At 47.2% G+C, this 17328-nt stretch overlaps 1 protein-coding gene across 1 annotated transcript in view; it reads right to left on the bottom strand.

The window, feature by feature from the left end:
- The window catches only part of PDE2A (phosphodiesterase 2A), a 165367-nt gene that overhangs the window by 7806 nt on the left and 140233 nt on the right, over positions 1-17328 (bottom strand). The window contains exons 14-25 of the mRNA XM_072610959.1: positions 14503-14614; positions 12722-12761; positions 12513-12576; positions 10803-10875; positions 10480-10657; positions 10152-10264; positions 6726-6803; positions 3793-3915; positions 3224-3294; positions 2726-2848; positions 1670-1757; positions 1297-1344 (exon numbers count right to left, since the gene is read on the bottom strand). Of these exons, the coding sequence (XP_072467060.1) occupies positions 1297-1344; positions 1670-1757; positions 2726-2848; positions 3224-3294; positions 3793-3915; positions 6726-6803; positions 10152-10264; positions 10480-10657; positions 10803-10875; positions 12513-12576; positions 12722-12761; positions 14503-14614 (1111 nt within the window). The remainder of the gene's footprint in view (positions 1-1296; positions 1345-1669; positions 1758-2725; positions 2849-3223; positions 3295-3792; positions 3916-6725; positions 6804-10151; positions 10265-10479; positions 10658-10802; positions 10876-12512; positions 12577-12721; positions 12762-14502; positions 14615-17328) is intronic.

The following is a 17328-nucleotide window of genomic DNA, read 5'->3' as shown; positions in this document are numbered from 1 at the left end:
TTTACTATCTTTGGGACCATAGCAAATCACCTTCCTTCCCTAGGCTTCAATTTCCTTACCTGTAGAATGAGGGGGTTGGACTCTAGACCTCTGACTCCCCTTCCTGCTCTAGCCCTATGAGCCCTATAATCACACATGGTCATCAGATCTCTTCTTCAAGCCCTTTAGTTTTTGAGAATCCAAGGCAGCCATTCCAACCCCTTCATCTTACCCAGGGGGAATCAAGACACAGAGAGGTTAAGGGTTGCACAGTTTGAAAATAGTAGCTTCACCCAGCTGCCTGACAGATTACAATGATCTTTCTTCCACATCATTCTGTCTTCCACCTATTCTGACTTCCTCCCTACTGTTCAGAGCTGGAATGAACTTATAGGGTATCACCTATACTCCAGGAAGTCTTTCCAGTTCCTTCTGGCCTGAAACCAACTTTGGCGCAGTCGCATAGCATACAGGAAAAAGCAATGTGTTCAAGTCCTGCCTCTGACACCTTTTAGGTGACCCTGGGTAAGTCACTGCTTCCCTCTGAGTCTCAAATCCGTTTCTCTACTGGAGAAAAAAGGTGGGAAAGGGAGGGAAAGGAGAGGGGAGAAGGGGGAGAAGTCACTGGGAAGAAACAGTTTAAAAAATATTAATAAAATATTTTTGTTTGGCAATCAGAGTTAAGTGACCTGCCCAGGGTCACACAGCTAGTAAGCATCTAAGGTTGGTTTTGAACTCAGGTTCTTCTGATTCTAGGGCCAATGCTCTATCTACCACACCACCTAGTTTCCCCAACAAAACATTTTTTAAAAGAAAGGGGGATTGGACTCTCAGGTCCTTTCTAGTTCAAAAATTATTCATAATATTCTCAAAGTCTATTCCCCAGTGAGATATGAATGAGGTTTATTCTGTAAACTCTCTCTATGGGTGCTGAGTTGGTTGGGGGCAGAGGTGGGAGGGAGAAGAAGGGAAAGATGGAGGGAATGGAGAACCAACTTAGGGCTTCTCTGGAGCTAGCTTGGAAGAGATTTGGGGCAGAATAGAGAGAAAGAGGAAAGGTCAGACTGGCCCTGGGCTCCCTAGGAGTTTTATGCCAGCTCAGAGGAGTAGTCTGTGGGGACTGGTGGGAAAAAAGCAGCAGGGGGAGGGGAAATAGCTTGGTCTTGGAAGCAGTGAGATTCTGGATAAGTCACTTCCACTCTCTGGATTTGTCTCCTCATTTCTCACATGGGGATGATGATATTTGCATTACCTACCTCATTTCCTACCTGTTGGAAGGAAAGTAACTGGTAAATGAATCATTTTTATCATTATTACCTCCATGACAGAGCCTTCGGAGCTGTACAACGCAGCCAGCACGGATTTCTGAAAGAGTCCCCAGGGGATTTGGCTGTTAGCTGCACCCCTGGAGCACCTAGATTTCTGTCCCATATTTCCCAGGGCAAGCCTTTTCCTGAGTTACCCACCTGACCCCATGCCTCCTACCTCACCCTCTCTGAGCCCCTGAGCTGGGCTAGTCCTTCTTCCACCCACCTTTCTCCCACACCCGGGCACCTCCTCCTCTAGGAAGCCTGTCCTGATCAAGCATCTGGGCTTTCATCTCCTGACTGGTTAGAGAAAGCTAAAGCATCCCTTCCACTCCTCACAGGAAGGGCTAGAGAGGGGGAAGCCCCATGGGCCAGAGGCTCACCGAAGCCACCTGGAAGGAGTTGTTGGTGCCTCTGTGGTCCAAGTCATGGCACATGCAGGAGACAAACAAGGCAAAGATCTCGATGTCACTGAGGAAAGAGATGAGACCCTCAGAGAGAAGCTGATCCAGACTTCCCCTGCCCCTCCCACTCTCTGAGGAAAGGGGAAGGGGAAGGCTGAGGGAGTGGATACCTCAGAACTGCAGAGATGGCCTGAGTCAGTGGATAGAGCCCTGGCAAAGCCCCTTCCTCAGTCCTCCAAGGCCCAACTGCTCCAGGCCCTGCCTTCTCCAGAAAGCCTACCCTGATCCCTACAGCTGAGAGAATTTTCTCACCTTAAAAACCTGTCACAGCACACGGCCAGGCACTCCCCTGTGCACATCTCATTCCCCTTGTATTTCTGCACTTGACTTTCCTATTAGATTGTAAACTGGTCTTGAACATGGTCTGGATTGAAACTCTCTTAAGTCTGGACATGTGATGTCAAATTCAAATGGAAACAGCAGCTGCTAGTCCCTACACAAGGACCCTGCAGGCTGCAGAATGGCTTCATTTGTAATATTAGCTATATTTTCTTTTATTTTTTTTTATTTTGTTCAGTATTTCCCAATGCCATTGTAATCTGGTTCTAGCCTGCCAAGTGTTTGACACCTCTGGGCCAGACAGTCAACAAAATGCTAAATGGAGAGCTGGTTGTGGCTTTGTCGATTTCCAAGGTAGAAATGCTCAACTGAGGAAAGAACAATTGAGTGGGAGGGGCAGAGCTGGCTCTGGCACACCTCCTGTCTGATTTCTGGAAAGTGCTCCTAATATGGGCCTCAGTTTCCTCATCTGTAAAATGGTAGAACAGAACCAGATCATCTCTAACTCAACTCAATCTCTCTCTAGCTCAAACATTCTGAGTCAGCGGGTTAGGGCTCTGGCCCAGGCTCTGCCCCTCACTCTCTCCATGACCTGCATAGGTTCTTTCCCCACTCTGAGCCTCAGTTCCCTCTAATGCAGCTGAATAAGGATCCCTGGAAGAGGGGCTGATGGACCTGGGGGCTAGGATCACTCACTCCAGATATTTAGACAGCTCCAGGTTCTTATAGAGCAGGTAGCAGAAGTGAGAGACGGAGAAGGCGTGCATCCAGTTATGATAGGGAGGGTCTCGGTAACCTTTCTTCACCATCAGGCAGAACCTATACAGGAGCTAGGTATCAGGAGGGGACTCGGCACTCTTCACCCACCTCAAAGAAACTCTCCTAGGTTGTCCCTTCGCTGTTCCCATCCTGCCCTCACTCTGTGGACTCGGGGAGGGCAACAGGTATATCTCTCTGCCCCCTCACACTAGGGGCTCCCACAGGCAGGGGCCACATTCCCTCACACTAGGGGCTCCCAATGGCAGGGGTCACATGCTCCCCTCACACTAGGGGCTCCTAAGGGCAGGAGCCACACACCCCCTCACACTAGGGACTCTTAAGGGCAGGAAGTCTCTCCTCCTCCAAGCAGAAGCTACCTAAGGACAAGAACCAAATCTGGCCCCCAGACCCAGGATCAGGGGCCAGAACACACACCGGACCAGTGTCTGTCGATCAATCTTGTAGTTGTTGATAAAGTTCATGTCCTGGAGCATACTCAGGATGGCCTGGAGAGCAAGAAGGTAGATCAGCAGGCTGGCAGCACCCCCACCCCCTTTCCCAATGCCCTTTCCCCAGACCCTACCAAACTGCAAGCGACCTCAGAGACCACATTTATTCCCACACCCTTCCCCCCACTGCCCAAGGCAGGAATCCCTCTACATCCTCCCTAATCAGCAGCTATCCAGACTCTGCTCAGACCTTTTAATAACAGAGTACCTCCTGAGGCAGCCAAGCCCACTGTGAAATAGCTCTAATTGTTAGAAAGTTCTTCCTTCCATGATGATGGCTACCTATTTTTATCATTTTCCCATTGGTTAGTCCTAGTTTTTCCTCTCTGCAGTGTGAAGCAAGGTTACTCCCAATGTCCCATGACAGCCCTTCTGTGGCCCATTTCTCTGGGAAGTTCTCCTTATCTAAACTGAGTCCACCTTGTTGCACATCTCCCATGCCTGTGACAGGTTGGGACCACCCATCAACTGGGCCTGAAGGAAGGGTGAGCTCACCATGGAGGTGTCATCCTCAGGAAGAGATCGTGGGGTGTAGGTGAAACTGGCAAAGTTGGAGTCAATGGCTGAGACTGGCTGGATCCCATCTCCAAGGAGTTTGTCATACTCATCATCTGAGACCTAGGAGAGACAGAGCTTAGGGAACTGAGGACCCCTTTCCCTATCCATCACACCACCACCCAATTGGGGGGGACACCAAAGTATATCAGCATCCTCCTCCCTCCCTAAATACACTGTGGCCAACCACATGTAGGGGAACAGTGGTATTCTTTGGGGAGAGACCTGAGTTTGAAACTCAGTTCTAACACTTAAATCACCTACATTTAAAAATTTGAATCTAATTAGGTTCACTTATTAGGTCCACTAGTCAAAGAACCTAACTGAATGAACTAGTTAAGTGAACCTAATGAAAGTTTTTCAAATGTGGATGTTATAAAAACCAAAGACATCAATATCTTTTTCAAAAGAAAAAGCTCTTTACCTCTCTGTGCCTCAGTTTCCCCACCTAGAAAAGGGGGACAATAATCCTCAAGGCATGGAATAGTGGAACGAGTATTGCATTTGGCTTCAGAAATGTTACTGCCTATATATCTCTTGGGCAATCTCCCCCCATCCCACCCCCCAAACATTGCCTTTTAGTTTCCTCATCTGTAAAGGGTTGGGAGTGGACAGGTAAACCTTTTAAGTCCCTTCTGGTTATAAATCCCACAAGTGAAGATAACAAGTTTGCTCAGTGGTTATATGGAAGTGAGGGTGTAGTAGCCTGAGCCTGCCAACCAGACTTCCTGATTGGCCAAACTCCTCCTAGAATCCCTAACTCCCTTCAAAGCTCAGCTCCAGTGACACCTCCTGGAGTTGGTGGTGGCAGTATCATTGCTGCTGTTAAGTTGTTTCTGACTCTTCTTAACCCCATTTTGGGGTTTTCTTAGCAAGGATACTGGAGTGGTTTGGCATTTCCCCCTCCAGCTCATGACGCCTCCATGAAGCTGATCTTCCCAGCTACAAGTATCTCCCCCGCCAAAACCCCCCACAAATTATCTCATATGTATTTTGGAAGTATGTGTGTGAACATGTTGTCTTCTCCAAAAGAACGCGACCTCTTTGAGGCCAGGAACTGTTTTTGTCTTAGTATGCCTAGCACCTAGCAAAGTGCCTAGTATGCAGCTGAGTGTTTAATAAATGTTGACTGAGTGAATGAGCCAAAGGGGGTAGAACAAAACAAAGAGATTAATCCAGCCCACCCAGGTTGGTCAATCTCAAACTCAAGTGGCTGGTATTATGGGGCTAAAAAAGTCATTCATTCTACTTGGAAATGAGTGCTAGGGACCCAGTCTTTTCTGGTTTAGAAAGGATCAAGATGGAAGAAGTTGCACCCAAAGAATTTCACCTGCACAGAATAACTGAGAAAGCCTATCATTATAAAATCATGTGATTTTGTGGGTGCAAATGACTTTAAAGAAGAGGCTTCATCACCTATTCTGCTACTGTGCACCCTAAGGACCATGGGACCTTTCCATCAAACTTGTAGCTGAAACTTTCCATGTTTGTTGTCTCCCCCATCAAAAGGTGAGCTCCTTCAGGGCAAGGGCTGTCCTATTTTTCTATTTGTATGCCCAGGGCTCTGCACATAGTGAGTGCTCAAAAATGTTCCATAGCCAGGACAAGGAAGGAAATGAGGGAGCCGATGTCAGACAAGGGTGGGTCCAGTTACAATGGCAGGGCAGGAGGAGGGCAAGTGGTTAGGAATCAGAAACAGCAGGTCAGAAGGGACCTTAGAGGACATCCAGTTCAAACCCTTCTTTTTCCTTCATTTTACAGATGAGGAAACTAAGGCTTATAAAAGTGAAGTGATATGCCCAAGGTCACACAACCAGTAGTTGTCTGAGACAAGATTTGAGCTCATATCTTCTAGACCCCTATCCACTATGCTGCCTAGGTCTCTGAGCCCAGAGGAACAGACAGGCTAAGGGCCTGGAAGTTCTGAGGTCTCAGGGTCTTACACTGGTATTCAGAGATCAGGGAATTTGATTAAGAAAATAAAAGGGGGCAAAGGAAAGATTCCTTAGATTGGTTGAGAGAGGAAGAGTTGGTACCCTGGGCAGCAGGGCCTGAGGCACAGGCCAGGACCCTTCATTGTCCATCTTTTGCTCTCTTTTAAAGATCTAGACAAGCTACTGTACCCACGGGTACCCTCGTGTTTAAGACTCTTTCCCTCCCTTACACTAGGATAGATGTGAGAGAAGCGTCAAGGTGTCGGTTTGTTTTGCTTAACTCTACTTATTCATTACAATAGAGAGGGTCTTTGAAGGCAGGGAGAGGATGAAGAGAGACTAGGAGGGAACAGTAATGTAAAAATAATTCAATAAATCCAAAAACTACAGCTAAATCACCATACCCCCAAATACAAGCCAAGTTCTTTCCCTTAAGATGCTCTAGCTGAGCTTTTATCCAGAATTCTAGGGCCAGAAGCAATCTTGAAAGCATCTAAACTGATCCATACCCAAACAGAAATGCTCCCCACAACATCCCCCATAGGTGACCCTAGAGCTTCTGCTTAAAGGGCAGCTCTGATCATTAGAAAGCATACACACATGATAGTTATAATGATACCTAATAATAAATACCTAATGAAATCTAAATAAATTATCGATCCATATAAGCCTCGCCCTTCCCAAACATGAAACTTAAGCTGCACTACCCATCCATCCACATAACACCACTATGTATACAGCACACCGGAGGCACCCCTGCTCAGTCCTCCCACTGGTCTCTTCAGACATCAAGCTTCCTTAACTTGACTGTCCTACATTCAACTTCCACCTATCCCAATGTAGCCCTTGACTGTTTCAGTGGTAGGAGAGCCCAGCTCTTCCCCTTTCAGCTCAGTGTCTCATATGCCACCAGTGGATGAGGGGTAGGCAGGACCTTACCTTCATGTGATACATCATCATCTCATTGGCCAAGTGGCTCCGATACTGGGCTTCATTCACTTTCTTGTATAGGAGAGACTGAGGAGAGAAAAGGAGGGATGGTGATGGAAACTTAAAGAGAAGCCAACAACCAACTCCATTCATTCCCCCATGACAGGTAGCCTAGTGTGATGGAAAGAGAGCCTAGATTAGAGTCTGGAGATCTAGGCTCATATCCAACTTTGACAATTCCCAGCTGTGTGACCTTGGTCAAGTCACTGAATCACTCTGCCTCAGATTCCCCATCTGTAAAATGGAGCTAATAGCATCTAACTCATATGGTTGTTGTGAGGATTAAATGAGCCAAGATATGCAAAGCACTTTACAAACCTTACAAAGAGCTATAAAATACTAGCCTGAAAAAATAAAAATAAAATAAAAAATTTTATTTAAAAAATTTTTATTTTTATAAAAATAAAATACTGCCTCACTGGGTTATTGAGAGCGAAGTAGCTTGTAAACACTATATAAATAGAAGGTGCTATTATCATCATCCACTCCCACCTGGCACGTTCAAGAGTGAAGAAAGACAAAGAATACACTAGTCCAGGCTTCTCTGCACAGAACATCCGTGCGTTCACTTCCTCTATTCCTCATCCAGGCACTTAAGTCACAGAATCTTCCCTCACCCATTCCCTTGTATTTTATTCCCATCAATACTTGTGAGGAGGAGGGGGAAATGTGGACCATGCTATTGGAGGGGGAAGCAGGGGACACAGGTGTCTGAACTCCAGCCAACAGCTGGCCCCAGGCACAGTGATACTCTCTTAGGGCTTTCACCCAAGAGGCTGGTCTGGTGGCAATGCAACCCAGGGCAAGGGCGGAGGGAGCCTTAGGGAGAGGAGGCTGAGGCTGAGGCTGAGACGGGAGGAGAGATGCAAAAGCCTGCACATGGTGCTTCCTGATTTTGTCTCTCCTCACAGGCCCAGGAGACAGTCAAGGCAGGTGATGAGCCCAGAATCTGAGAGATGAAAGGGGTGTACATACACACATACATTCATATATATATATATACATATATGCAGTAAATATATATGTGGAAATATAGATGACAGAAAAAGCAAAAGATACCTCTAAAAAGCTACTTTTCAAAATAAGAGGCTGAGAACCATGATGTATGCTTATAATCTCTGCTACTGGGGAGGCTAAAGTTGATGGATCTCTTGAGATCAGGAACTCTGAGCTACATACAGTAGAGCTAAAGCCAATCGGCTGTCCACAATAAGTCTGGCACCCAAATGGTGAGGCTCTTGGGAGTAGGGCACTACCAGGCTGCCTAAGGAGAGTCAAACCAGCCCAGGTGGGAAACAGTTCAGGTGTTCATGATGATCAGCAGAGAAAGAGTCCATGACTGGTCACTGCATTTCCAGCCTGGGAGAGAGAGGGAAACTCAAACTCAAGAAACGGGTGTGTGTGAGAGGAAAAAGAGGGAGAGGGACAGGGAGGGGGGGAAAGAAAGAGAAAGAAAGAGAGAGAGAGAGGGAGGGAGGGAGAGGAAGAGGAAGGGGGAGGAGAAGGGGGAGAAGGGGGAGAGGGAGAGGGAGAGGGAGAGGGAGAGGGAGAGGGAGAGGGAGAAGGAGCCACAAAAAAAGAAAAAGAGTTGCTTTTCTAGCCACACCTCTTTCCCTAATGACTTGGGTACCATCTCCTGCAGGAAGCCTGCCTCTTCCCCCCAATTATTAGAGCTCTTGCCCTCCTCAAATACTGCTTATTCCCTTATCCACTTACACATCTTAAAAGATAGATAGGATTACTGGGAGTTTTTTTTTTATCTTTCAATCCCCATCACCTAATAAAGTACTTAAGTACAAAAGGCAATTAATAAATGTTTGTTGACCTGCGTTCCTCCCCATCCTGTATTTGTGAAGTTGACTGTTGAAGCCAAATCTAGAGCATTAAATTTATCTCTATTAAATTTCATCTTATTAGCAAATATTTACTAAGGCCTAGAGGGATTGCAATCTGTACTGGTAGAGAGAATGGCCACACTGAGGACATCACCAATCCTTGACACATTTAAGGGTTACTGGACTTGTCCAAAATTCTAACCTGGATCTTTTTGGATTCTGGCTCTTCCATACTCTGTCATTAAGTGTTTGCTAACCTGGGGCAGCTAGGTGGTGCAGTGGATAGAGCACCAGTGCAGGAGTCAGGAGGACCTGAGTTCAAATCTCACCTCAGACACTTGACACTCACTAGCTGTGTGACCTTGGGCAAGTCACTTAACCCCAATTGCCTCATCCTGGATCATCTCCAGTCATCCTGATGAATATCTGGTCACTGGATTCAGATGGCTCTGGAGGAGAAGTGCGGCTCGTGACGTGCACAGCCCTCCCTCACTCAAAACAAAGTCAAGTGCAAGTCATGTCATCATTTCTCTGATGGCATGGTCTTCTTGGGCAACGAAGAACAAACACACACTTGCTAACCCTCTTAGCTTTGAATCGATAGACTTACTATCTATGTCTTACTCAAGTCATTTTTAAAATGTTAAACAGGCCTGGGCCAAGCAAAGATCCTTGGGACACTCCACTAAAGACCTAGCTAAGAGGTAAAAGCTAATAAATAAAAAATAGCTAAAAGTTACATATAACACAATAATATAGCTAAATAACTACCTCCTGTATCCAATCACATGACCAGTTCCAAATCTGTCTACTGATTAAACCAAGGCTTCTCAACCTGGGATTTGTAAACTTCATTTTTAAAAATATTTTGATAGCTGCTTTTCAATATAATTGAAATGAATTTCAACTACTTCAAAATTATATTGAATTGAAAGTGAAAATGAAAATTTTCCTTGTATCTACAAGTATTATCCTGAGAAGGAGTCCTGCCAAAAGGATCCATCACACAAAGAGCCCTTGGTCTGGACTCTATTTCTCCAGCTTTGGAGATTGGGCACGAGAAGTTTTATCACCCACTGCTGAAATGATAATTATCCTCATTTCACAAAGAGAGAGCCTACAGCCCTAAGAGGAGAGACTTGTCCAAGATCACACAGAAGGGTCAGTAGCATGCTTGGGACTAGTTCATAAGTTTCACCACTCTCAGTTTAGAAGAAAGCCTTGGGTCTAGATGACGAAAGGGATAATGAGTTATGCACCCTGCCTCAGAGAGCTGGGAGTGGAGATGATGCCAGGGGTCCAATCTCACCCTGCACCCAGAAGTTACAAGGGACAGGAAGGCAAAGTCATGGGAAGGAACACAGTTAAGTGCTTAACAAATGCTTACTGACTCATTGACTTGACAGGGCCTGACAGGAACTGGGGCAGGGTGCGGGGTGGGGAGGGGGTTGGGGATTTGGGGAGGTTGGGGTTCCCCCACCCCCCACACAAAGTAGAATTCCAAAGAACTAGGAGGCTCAGGGCAGGGTTCAGGGCTCACATGAGCGATGCTGATGCCACAGTAGATGGAAAAGGCTGTGGCCAGGTCCTCATCAAACTTGCTGAACCAAGGGCCATTGATCTTGTTCACCAGTTCAGCCACACCGATCACCTCTGGAGGAATGGATAGAAATGGGGTTGGATAGGGGGCATCCTCCCTTGCTCCCCAACTCTCATATCCCTGCAGGTCCTAGGGTCCCTGAAGCTCTGACTCCTGCCACACCCCACAGTCCCACCCTATGGGGATGGGCTAATGCCTGTGGTCCTCTGAGAGGCTCCACCCACCTCCCATGGGCCAGAAAGGGTAAGAGAGTACAGCCCACACATACCTTGGTTTTCATTCTTGATAGGGAAGCAGAGTATGTTGCGGGTACGGAAGCCTGTGCTGTCATCCACACCTCTATAGAACAGGGGATGCGCATAGGCATCTGGGATGTTTAGGATCTGGCCTGTGGTGGCCACGTGCCCCGCGATCCCTTGGTCTGCAGGGATGCGGATCTCATAGGTCTAAGTGAACCAGAACAAGAGGAAGGAGGTGTGAATTCCAGGGTCTATCAGCTAGGAGCTAGCAGCACCCCCCTACAGGGTCCCAATCTGATTCTCCATCTTTATGTGTGTCCCCCTCCAAGTCCCCATCTCCCCAGACCCTTACCTCATCATCCACAACACCACCATCAAACACCTTGGCCACCAGCTCATTCTGATCCAAGAGGAACACGGAGCATCTGTGGGGAGGCCAAAGGGGTAAGGAAGGCCCCTGATCCTCATGCCTGCCCAGGCACTCCTGGGAATAGAGATTCCCTGAGGGCCTGGGTTAGAACTCCTCAGAGTGTGTGTGCAGGACTCAAGGAGGTGCTCACTGATATCAAATGACTGCCCTCAAGGCAAGGAAAACTGGGCCACTGAGCTATCGATGGGGGCCAGAAGGCAGCAGCTCTGAGCAACATCCTGAGAAAGGCATGGACCCCAATTCCAGGCTAGGGCTGAGCAAAAGATCCCATCTCAGGCCTCTGACCTTGTGAATCCCCATCTGATTTCCAACCATACACCAGCTCTATGTTAGTGACAACCCAAGGGATTTTGACCCCAGGGCATTTCCTGGTAACTCCTTAAAATTCTTTAATGGTAGAGATCAATCTAAATCAGGGGTGGGGAACCTGTGGCCTTCTAGGTCTTCAAGTGCAGTCCTTTGATTCCAAACTTCACAGAACAAATGTGGCCCTCTAGGTCTTCAAATGCACCCCTCTGACTGAATCCAAACTTCAAGTTCAGTCAAAACGGTGCACTTGAGGACCTAGAGGGCCACAGGTGGCCTTGAGGTCACAGATTTCCCATCCCTGATAAATTCTCCAAGTCATCTGGACCTTCTTGGACCCCGACTCTACTTGACTCCCTAGGATCAGAGACTGGATATCCCTGACATCCCTTCATTTACCCTTCTCCTGCACTCACCTCTATAATACGATACCCTAAGAAAACAGACTTATGGGCTACCATATATGGAGTCAGGAGGAAGATAGGAGTGGATGCCAATTACAAGAGTCCTGTTATGAACCTGGCATCTACTCTCTCCTTCCCTTGACTCCATACACTACAACCCATAAAAGTGTTTTCTAGGGCTTATTCCCAAAGGAAGCAGCAGTGGAGGAAGCCTGCCAATTGCTGGAAGGTTGGGGTTCTCCACCCACATTCCCACTAGGCAGCAGCACTTTCTCCTCCCAAAAAGGAGAGGGAATAAAGAGAATCATCAAACGGAGTTCAAGTTTGTCCATTATCCCCTCAGACAACACTCCTCTGGGATTCCACATTCTCCACAAGCTGCCTGAAGCTGACCAAACACAACAGGTTTTTCCTGGGAGTGTTTGAAGACTGGCCAAGGGATACTAGTGTGGGAGAGCCTGTCATTCTTGGAAAAGAGGGAAAAAGAAGGGAAAGAGGGGGAGGAGAGAGGCAGGCATCTTATAGCTCCTCCTCAAGGCTGCTGCCCTCCCACCCCCTTCCCTCAGCTATCTGAACCTCTCTACTGGGAGACCTTGGGTAAGTTACTGAATTTCTCTGGGCCTCAGTTTCTTCTTCTGTAAAAGAAGGAAGTTGGACTTTTCAGGGATTCTTAACCTAGGGTCCAAGAACTCTATTAAAAATGTTTTAGTAACTGTATTTTAATATAACTGGTTTCCTTTGCAATCTCATGTATTTTATCTTATGCATTTAAAAACTTGTTTCTGAGAAGGGGTTCATAGACTTCACCAGACTGTTCATGACACACACAAAAAAAGGATGAGAACCCGTGATCTGTACTCAATGATTCTCACACATCTCTGGGAAGGACCCACATCCCTTCCACCTGGACCACTTCACTCACATCTCTGCATTGCTGAGGTTCCGGGCTTCTGTGATAATTTCTTGGAGCAGGACGGAGACATCATCTGGGGAATGTAGATTCACAAAGTGATGCTGGTCTCCAAGGAAACCCAAACTGGGCTTCTATGCTAAGGGATAGGGACCTGGCCTCCACCCACCCTCAGCCCCATCCCTGCCCACACCTAAAGCTGATGGAGAGAGGGGACTCACCCAAGTGTGTAAACAGGTTCTTTGCCACTTGGAGAAGAGCCTAGAAAGGGGTGAATAGGAATGGGGGGAAAATGGAGATTTCAGTCTCTAGGTATCATGTCTAACCTCCAGTTTCTTAATCAGCAGGTCCTCAAAAGTCCTCAGCAGCTACAGCACTTACTCCTCCTTCATTTTCACCCTTCAGTCCTTTGAATCTGGGAGATACACCCTAGCCTTTGATAAGTCATATCTGATAAGTAATATTACTATTGCCAATAGTAATCATGAGAATAAAACTAGCATTTTAAGGTTTGCAAAGCACTTTATAAATATCACCTCTTTTTATACTCACAATCACCTGTGAATTAGGTGCTATTATTAAACCCATTTTACAGATGCAGAAACTGAAGCAAGCAGAGGTTAAGTATGCATCTGGTAAGTACCTAAAGCCATATTTGAACTCAGGTTTTCCGTGATCACATGTTTAGTGGAAAGAGTCCTGGATGGAGAGTCAAGAATCCCAGATTCTTGACCCAACACAGCTATGTGAGCTCAACCAAGACCCTTCCGCTCCTCTGAGCCTCAGAGTCCTTCTCTGTAAAATGGGAAGGCTGGAGTAGACCATCTCTAAGGTCTCTTCTAGATCTAACATTCTGTAAGTCAATGAAAGATTAGATAGATAGATATGTGTGTATGGATACATGGATATGGATATGTGAATATATATATGTATGCACATATCCATACACACACATACACACATTGTATATAATCCTTCATATACACACACATTTATAAAATACACATATGTGCATTCACCAACATCTTTACACAATACCTAACAGTGACCACTAGGGAGGGCACCCACACCAAGATTCCAGCCCACAGCTAGCAGCATGCTGAGCAACGCTGGAACAAAGTCATAGGGTGATACTGCTAAGAGGGGGAGGCTGCTTCTCCTGGGCCACATAGTCACCGGACAGCAAGGTCCTGCCAAAGACGCCCTGGAGTAACGCTGAGAAACCCTGATCTGCCCGTGACTCACTGTGGGGCTTAAGGGCCACCCAGCCCCGCTCTCTGGCCCTCTGCTCCCTCATCTTTACAAATGAGGGGGTTGAACTCCAGGGTTTTTGTCTCCACCAGCTTTAAGATTCTTGTTTTTGGTGCCAAGGCCCTTCCCAGTTCTGACATTCTGTGTTCTAAGGTCCCTTCCACCTCTCACATTCTGTGTTCTAAGGTTCCTTCCACCTCTCACATTCTGTGTTCTAAGGGCCCAGTTCTGACATTCTGTATTCTAAGGTCACTCCTACCTCTGGCATTCTGTGTTCTAAGGTCCCTTCTACCTCTCACATTCTGTTTTCTAAGGTCGCTCCCACCTCTCACATTCTGTGTTCTAAGGTCCCTTCCACCTCTCACATTCTGTGTTCTAAGGGCCCAGTTCTGACATTCTGTGTTCTAAGGTCGCTCCCACCTCTGACATTCTGTGTTCTAAGGTCCCTTCCACCTCTCACATTCTGCATTCTAAGGGCCCAGCTCTATTTTCCTCTCACACTTCTGATCTATAATGACCTGCCTAGAATACCTCTAGTCTGACTTAATCATGAGGAATCCTGAAGATGAGAACTAGGAGGATAAAGCTGGGAAGAATGAGAGAAGAGTGAGAAAAGAAAACTGAGACTAGAGAGGGGGAGGAAGGGGAAGGGGAGGCTGGGGAGGGGGAGAACAATGAGGTGAAAGTGGGAAAAGTGAAGACAGGGAAGGGGAGGCTGGGAAAAGAACACTGGGCATCTGAGGGGGCTCACCTGGCACTCACACTTGAGCTTCTGTTCTTTCTGGAAGGCCAGGGTGCTGGTAAGGACAGTAGCTGTGTAGCAGAAACAGTGGAGTATCTTGTGCTCATCCCAGTCCGTGTACCTGCCAGGGAGGGGAGGGTGAGGCTGTGACAGGGAGAGCTGGGGGTGGTGGCAGATCAAGGACACATCAATCAGCAAACACTTAGTAAGCACCTTCAGTATGCCTGGCATAGTGCTGAGATATCACCCCTGGGTCCCCGATACTGCTCCCTTTCCTCCCTTTAAACCAGGAGCTAGACTTACCTCTCCTAGGAATCCTTCCTTGATGAAACCCAAGCCCAGGTGGGGCATTTTTTTTATTCTCCATCCACTGGGCACCAAGGGCCCCACTTTGTTTATCAGTCATTTATCAAAGTGTCTGTCTACAGTCTGGAAGAATCTGCCCTGCCTCCTCCATCAGTCAGGGATCCCTTCCCCATCCTCCTTTCCCTTAGACTAGGGGCTGCCTGAGGGCAGAGGCCATGACTCTTCCTATCCCTTCCCCCAATCTTCCCCCCCTCATTAGGGCCTCCCAGATGGAGGGCAGGACCATGTTTCACCTCTGGCTCAGGCTTATTTCCCAGACTGGGAATAGGGAGGGAGGGAATCGGTGGAGCAGGTTACTTCCTGCAGGTGACTGTCCCTCCTCACTAAGCCTGTCCTTCATGTCTGCCCCCTTCCTGCCCTCAGCTCTCCCTCTGCTGAGCTACAGAGCTCCCCATCAATCCTAATGTGTCCAGGGAGGCAGGGTGATTAGGGACTGTCCAACAAGGCGCCCGCCTAGGCTAATAGCAGTCGGCTTCTCGCCTAACAAGATTGGTCCCAAATCCTCCAGTCAGTAATTCAATCTCATGGCCAGATGATATATCATCAGGAAAGCCAGCTGTGGGGAGCTGGGTAAATCACAGGTCCCAGCCTTCAGAGCTCAAAGAATCCTCAGCAATCATATTGTCCAATCCCCTCATTTTTCAAATACGGAAACTAAGTCCCAGAAAGTTTAAACAATTAGTCCAATGTTACACAACTAATTAGAAATACAACCGAGATTGAAACCCAGGTCCTCTGCCCCCAGACAATGGTTCTCCTACTCCATGGCAGGGAGAGGAAGAAGAGGTGGACATGTGGCTGCTGCTCAGGATAGATAGGGCCAAAGCTCTGGACCAACCTGCCCTCTTCTCCATCTCCCTCCCTCTGCTTGTCTCCCCCTGCCCCCTGAAGGCCACTGTCCTCATCACCTCACACTTCTCCCTGAAGCTAGGTTCCTTAGCATGCTGTGTTCCTAGAATCCCTGTTCTAATCTCTCATTATCTTTCCCCTAAAACCTCTACCTCCTTCTCTTGGTGGTCTCACTCGAGCTAACTGATGCAGAGTGTTGCAATTTGAAAAACTTGAGTTCAAATCCTGCCTCAGACACTTAGCTATGTGACCCTGAACAAGTCACTTAACCCCTACCAGCCTCAGTTTCCTCATCTGTAAAATAAAGATAATAACATCTACTTCATTTAGTTGTGGAGAGGATCAATGAGATAACTTATGTAAAGCATTCTGCATACTTTAAAGAACTGTTTAAATGCTATGTAAATTCTTATTATTCACCTTGTTTGTAAAGGTGGGTACACTCTAAGTCTGCTCTCTCCCTCTTTTCTCATGTCCAGTAAATTACCAGGCCCTGCTGATTCCCCCTCTCACCTTCACCCCCTCCTCTCTTTCCACAAGGCCACCACTGTGGTCCAGGCCCCCATCACCACACTTCAGCTCTTGTTAAAACATGAACTCTTCTCAGGCCTTCTGGCCCCCATCTACCTCCAACCCATCCTGCACAAACTTCCAGGTTAATTTTCTTTCACTCATATCTGAGTGAATCCTTCCTCTGCTCAAAACCTTTCAATGGCCTCCTTTGTCTACTGAGTGATTCATCCCCTTTTCTTGGCATTCAAAGCTCTTAACTCATGCATCCTACATTTCACCAAAATGGATGGCTCTACTGCCCTCCCAGAATATCCTGAACAACCTTGTTCCCAAGGCCTAAAATGTTCTCCCTTTTCCTCTTTTACTACAGTAAAACCAGTCCTTCAAAGCCCAATATCACCTCCTTCAGGAAGCCTTCTCTGATCTTCTGTGTCAGTGCCTTTTCTCTCAGACCTTCCTCTTACGTATTTATCACATTATAGTCATCGATAGTTGTGGCTCACCCTCTTCTAGGATTGCCCTCACTACCTCCTAGCTTTAAAACAACCTGAGCATCTGTTCCCTGCCCAGATATTTTCTGAAATCTCCAGCTTGGGATTGGCACTTTTACTGGGGATCAGGTTAGTTGCCCCCTATCCTTATCACTGCTTCCCCTGCTCTAGACTCTGACCTCATCCTGTTCAGATGCACCCTGGTCAACTACCCAAGGCTTCCCTCCTAGATTCCATCCCCAGAGTCCTGACAGCACACCCATCCAGTATCAGACTCTCAGAGCCAGAAGGAACATAAAAGACTGAGGCTCAGAGGAAGGGAAAAGACTTGTCCAAGGTCACACAGCAGCTTAGTGGCAGAGCCAGGACTAAGAAGCCAAGTCTCTTGACTCTTAGTCCTGGGGCTGTCTCTCTTTTCCTGTATTTGCTGCTCCAGAAGTAGGGTGTTTGGTTCTACATTGCATCCCTTCAATCCAGCCAGATTTAGAGCCAGTAGGCCTGAGTTGAAATTCCAGCTCTGAAATTTACTACCTGTGTGACTTTGGGTAAGTCACTTTCCTCCTTGAGACTGAAAAACCCAAAATGAGGAATTTAGACTAGGTTGGTCTAAAGTCCC

Source organism: Notamacropus eugenii, chromosome 5, assembly GCF_028372415.1.
Source record: "Notamacropus eugenii isolate mMacEug1 chromosome 5, mMacEug1.pri_v2, whole genome shotgun sequence".
Taxonomy (NCBI): Eukaryota; Metazoa; Chordata; class Mammalia; order Diprotodontia; family Macropodidae; genus Notamacropus; species Notamacropus eugenii.
Note: the sequence above shows the minus strand (reverse complement) of the source record. Positions and strands in the feature narration are given on the sequence as shown.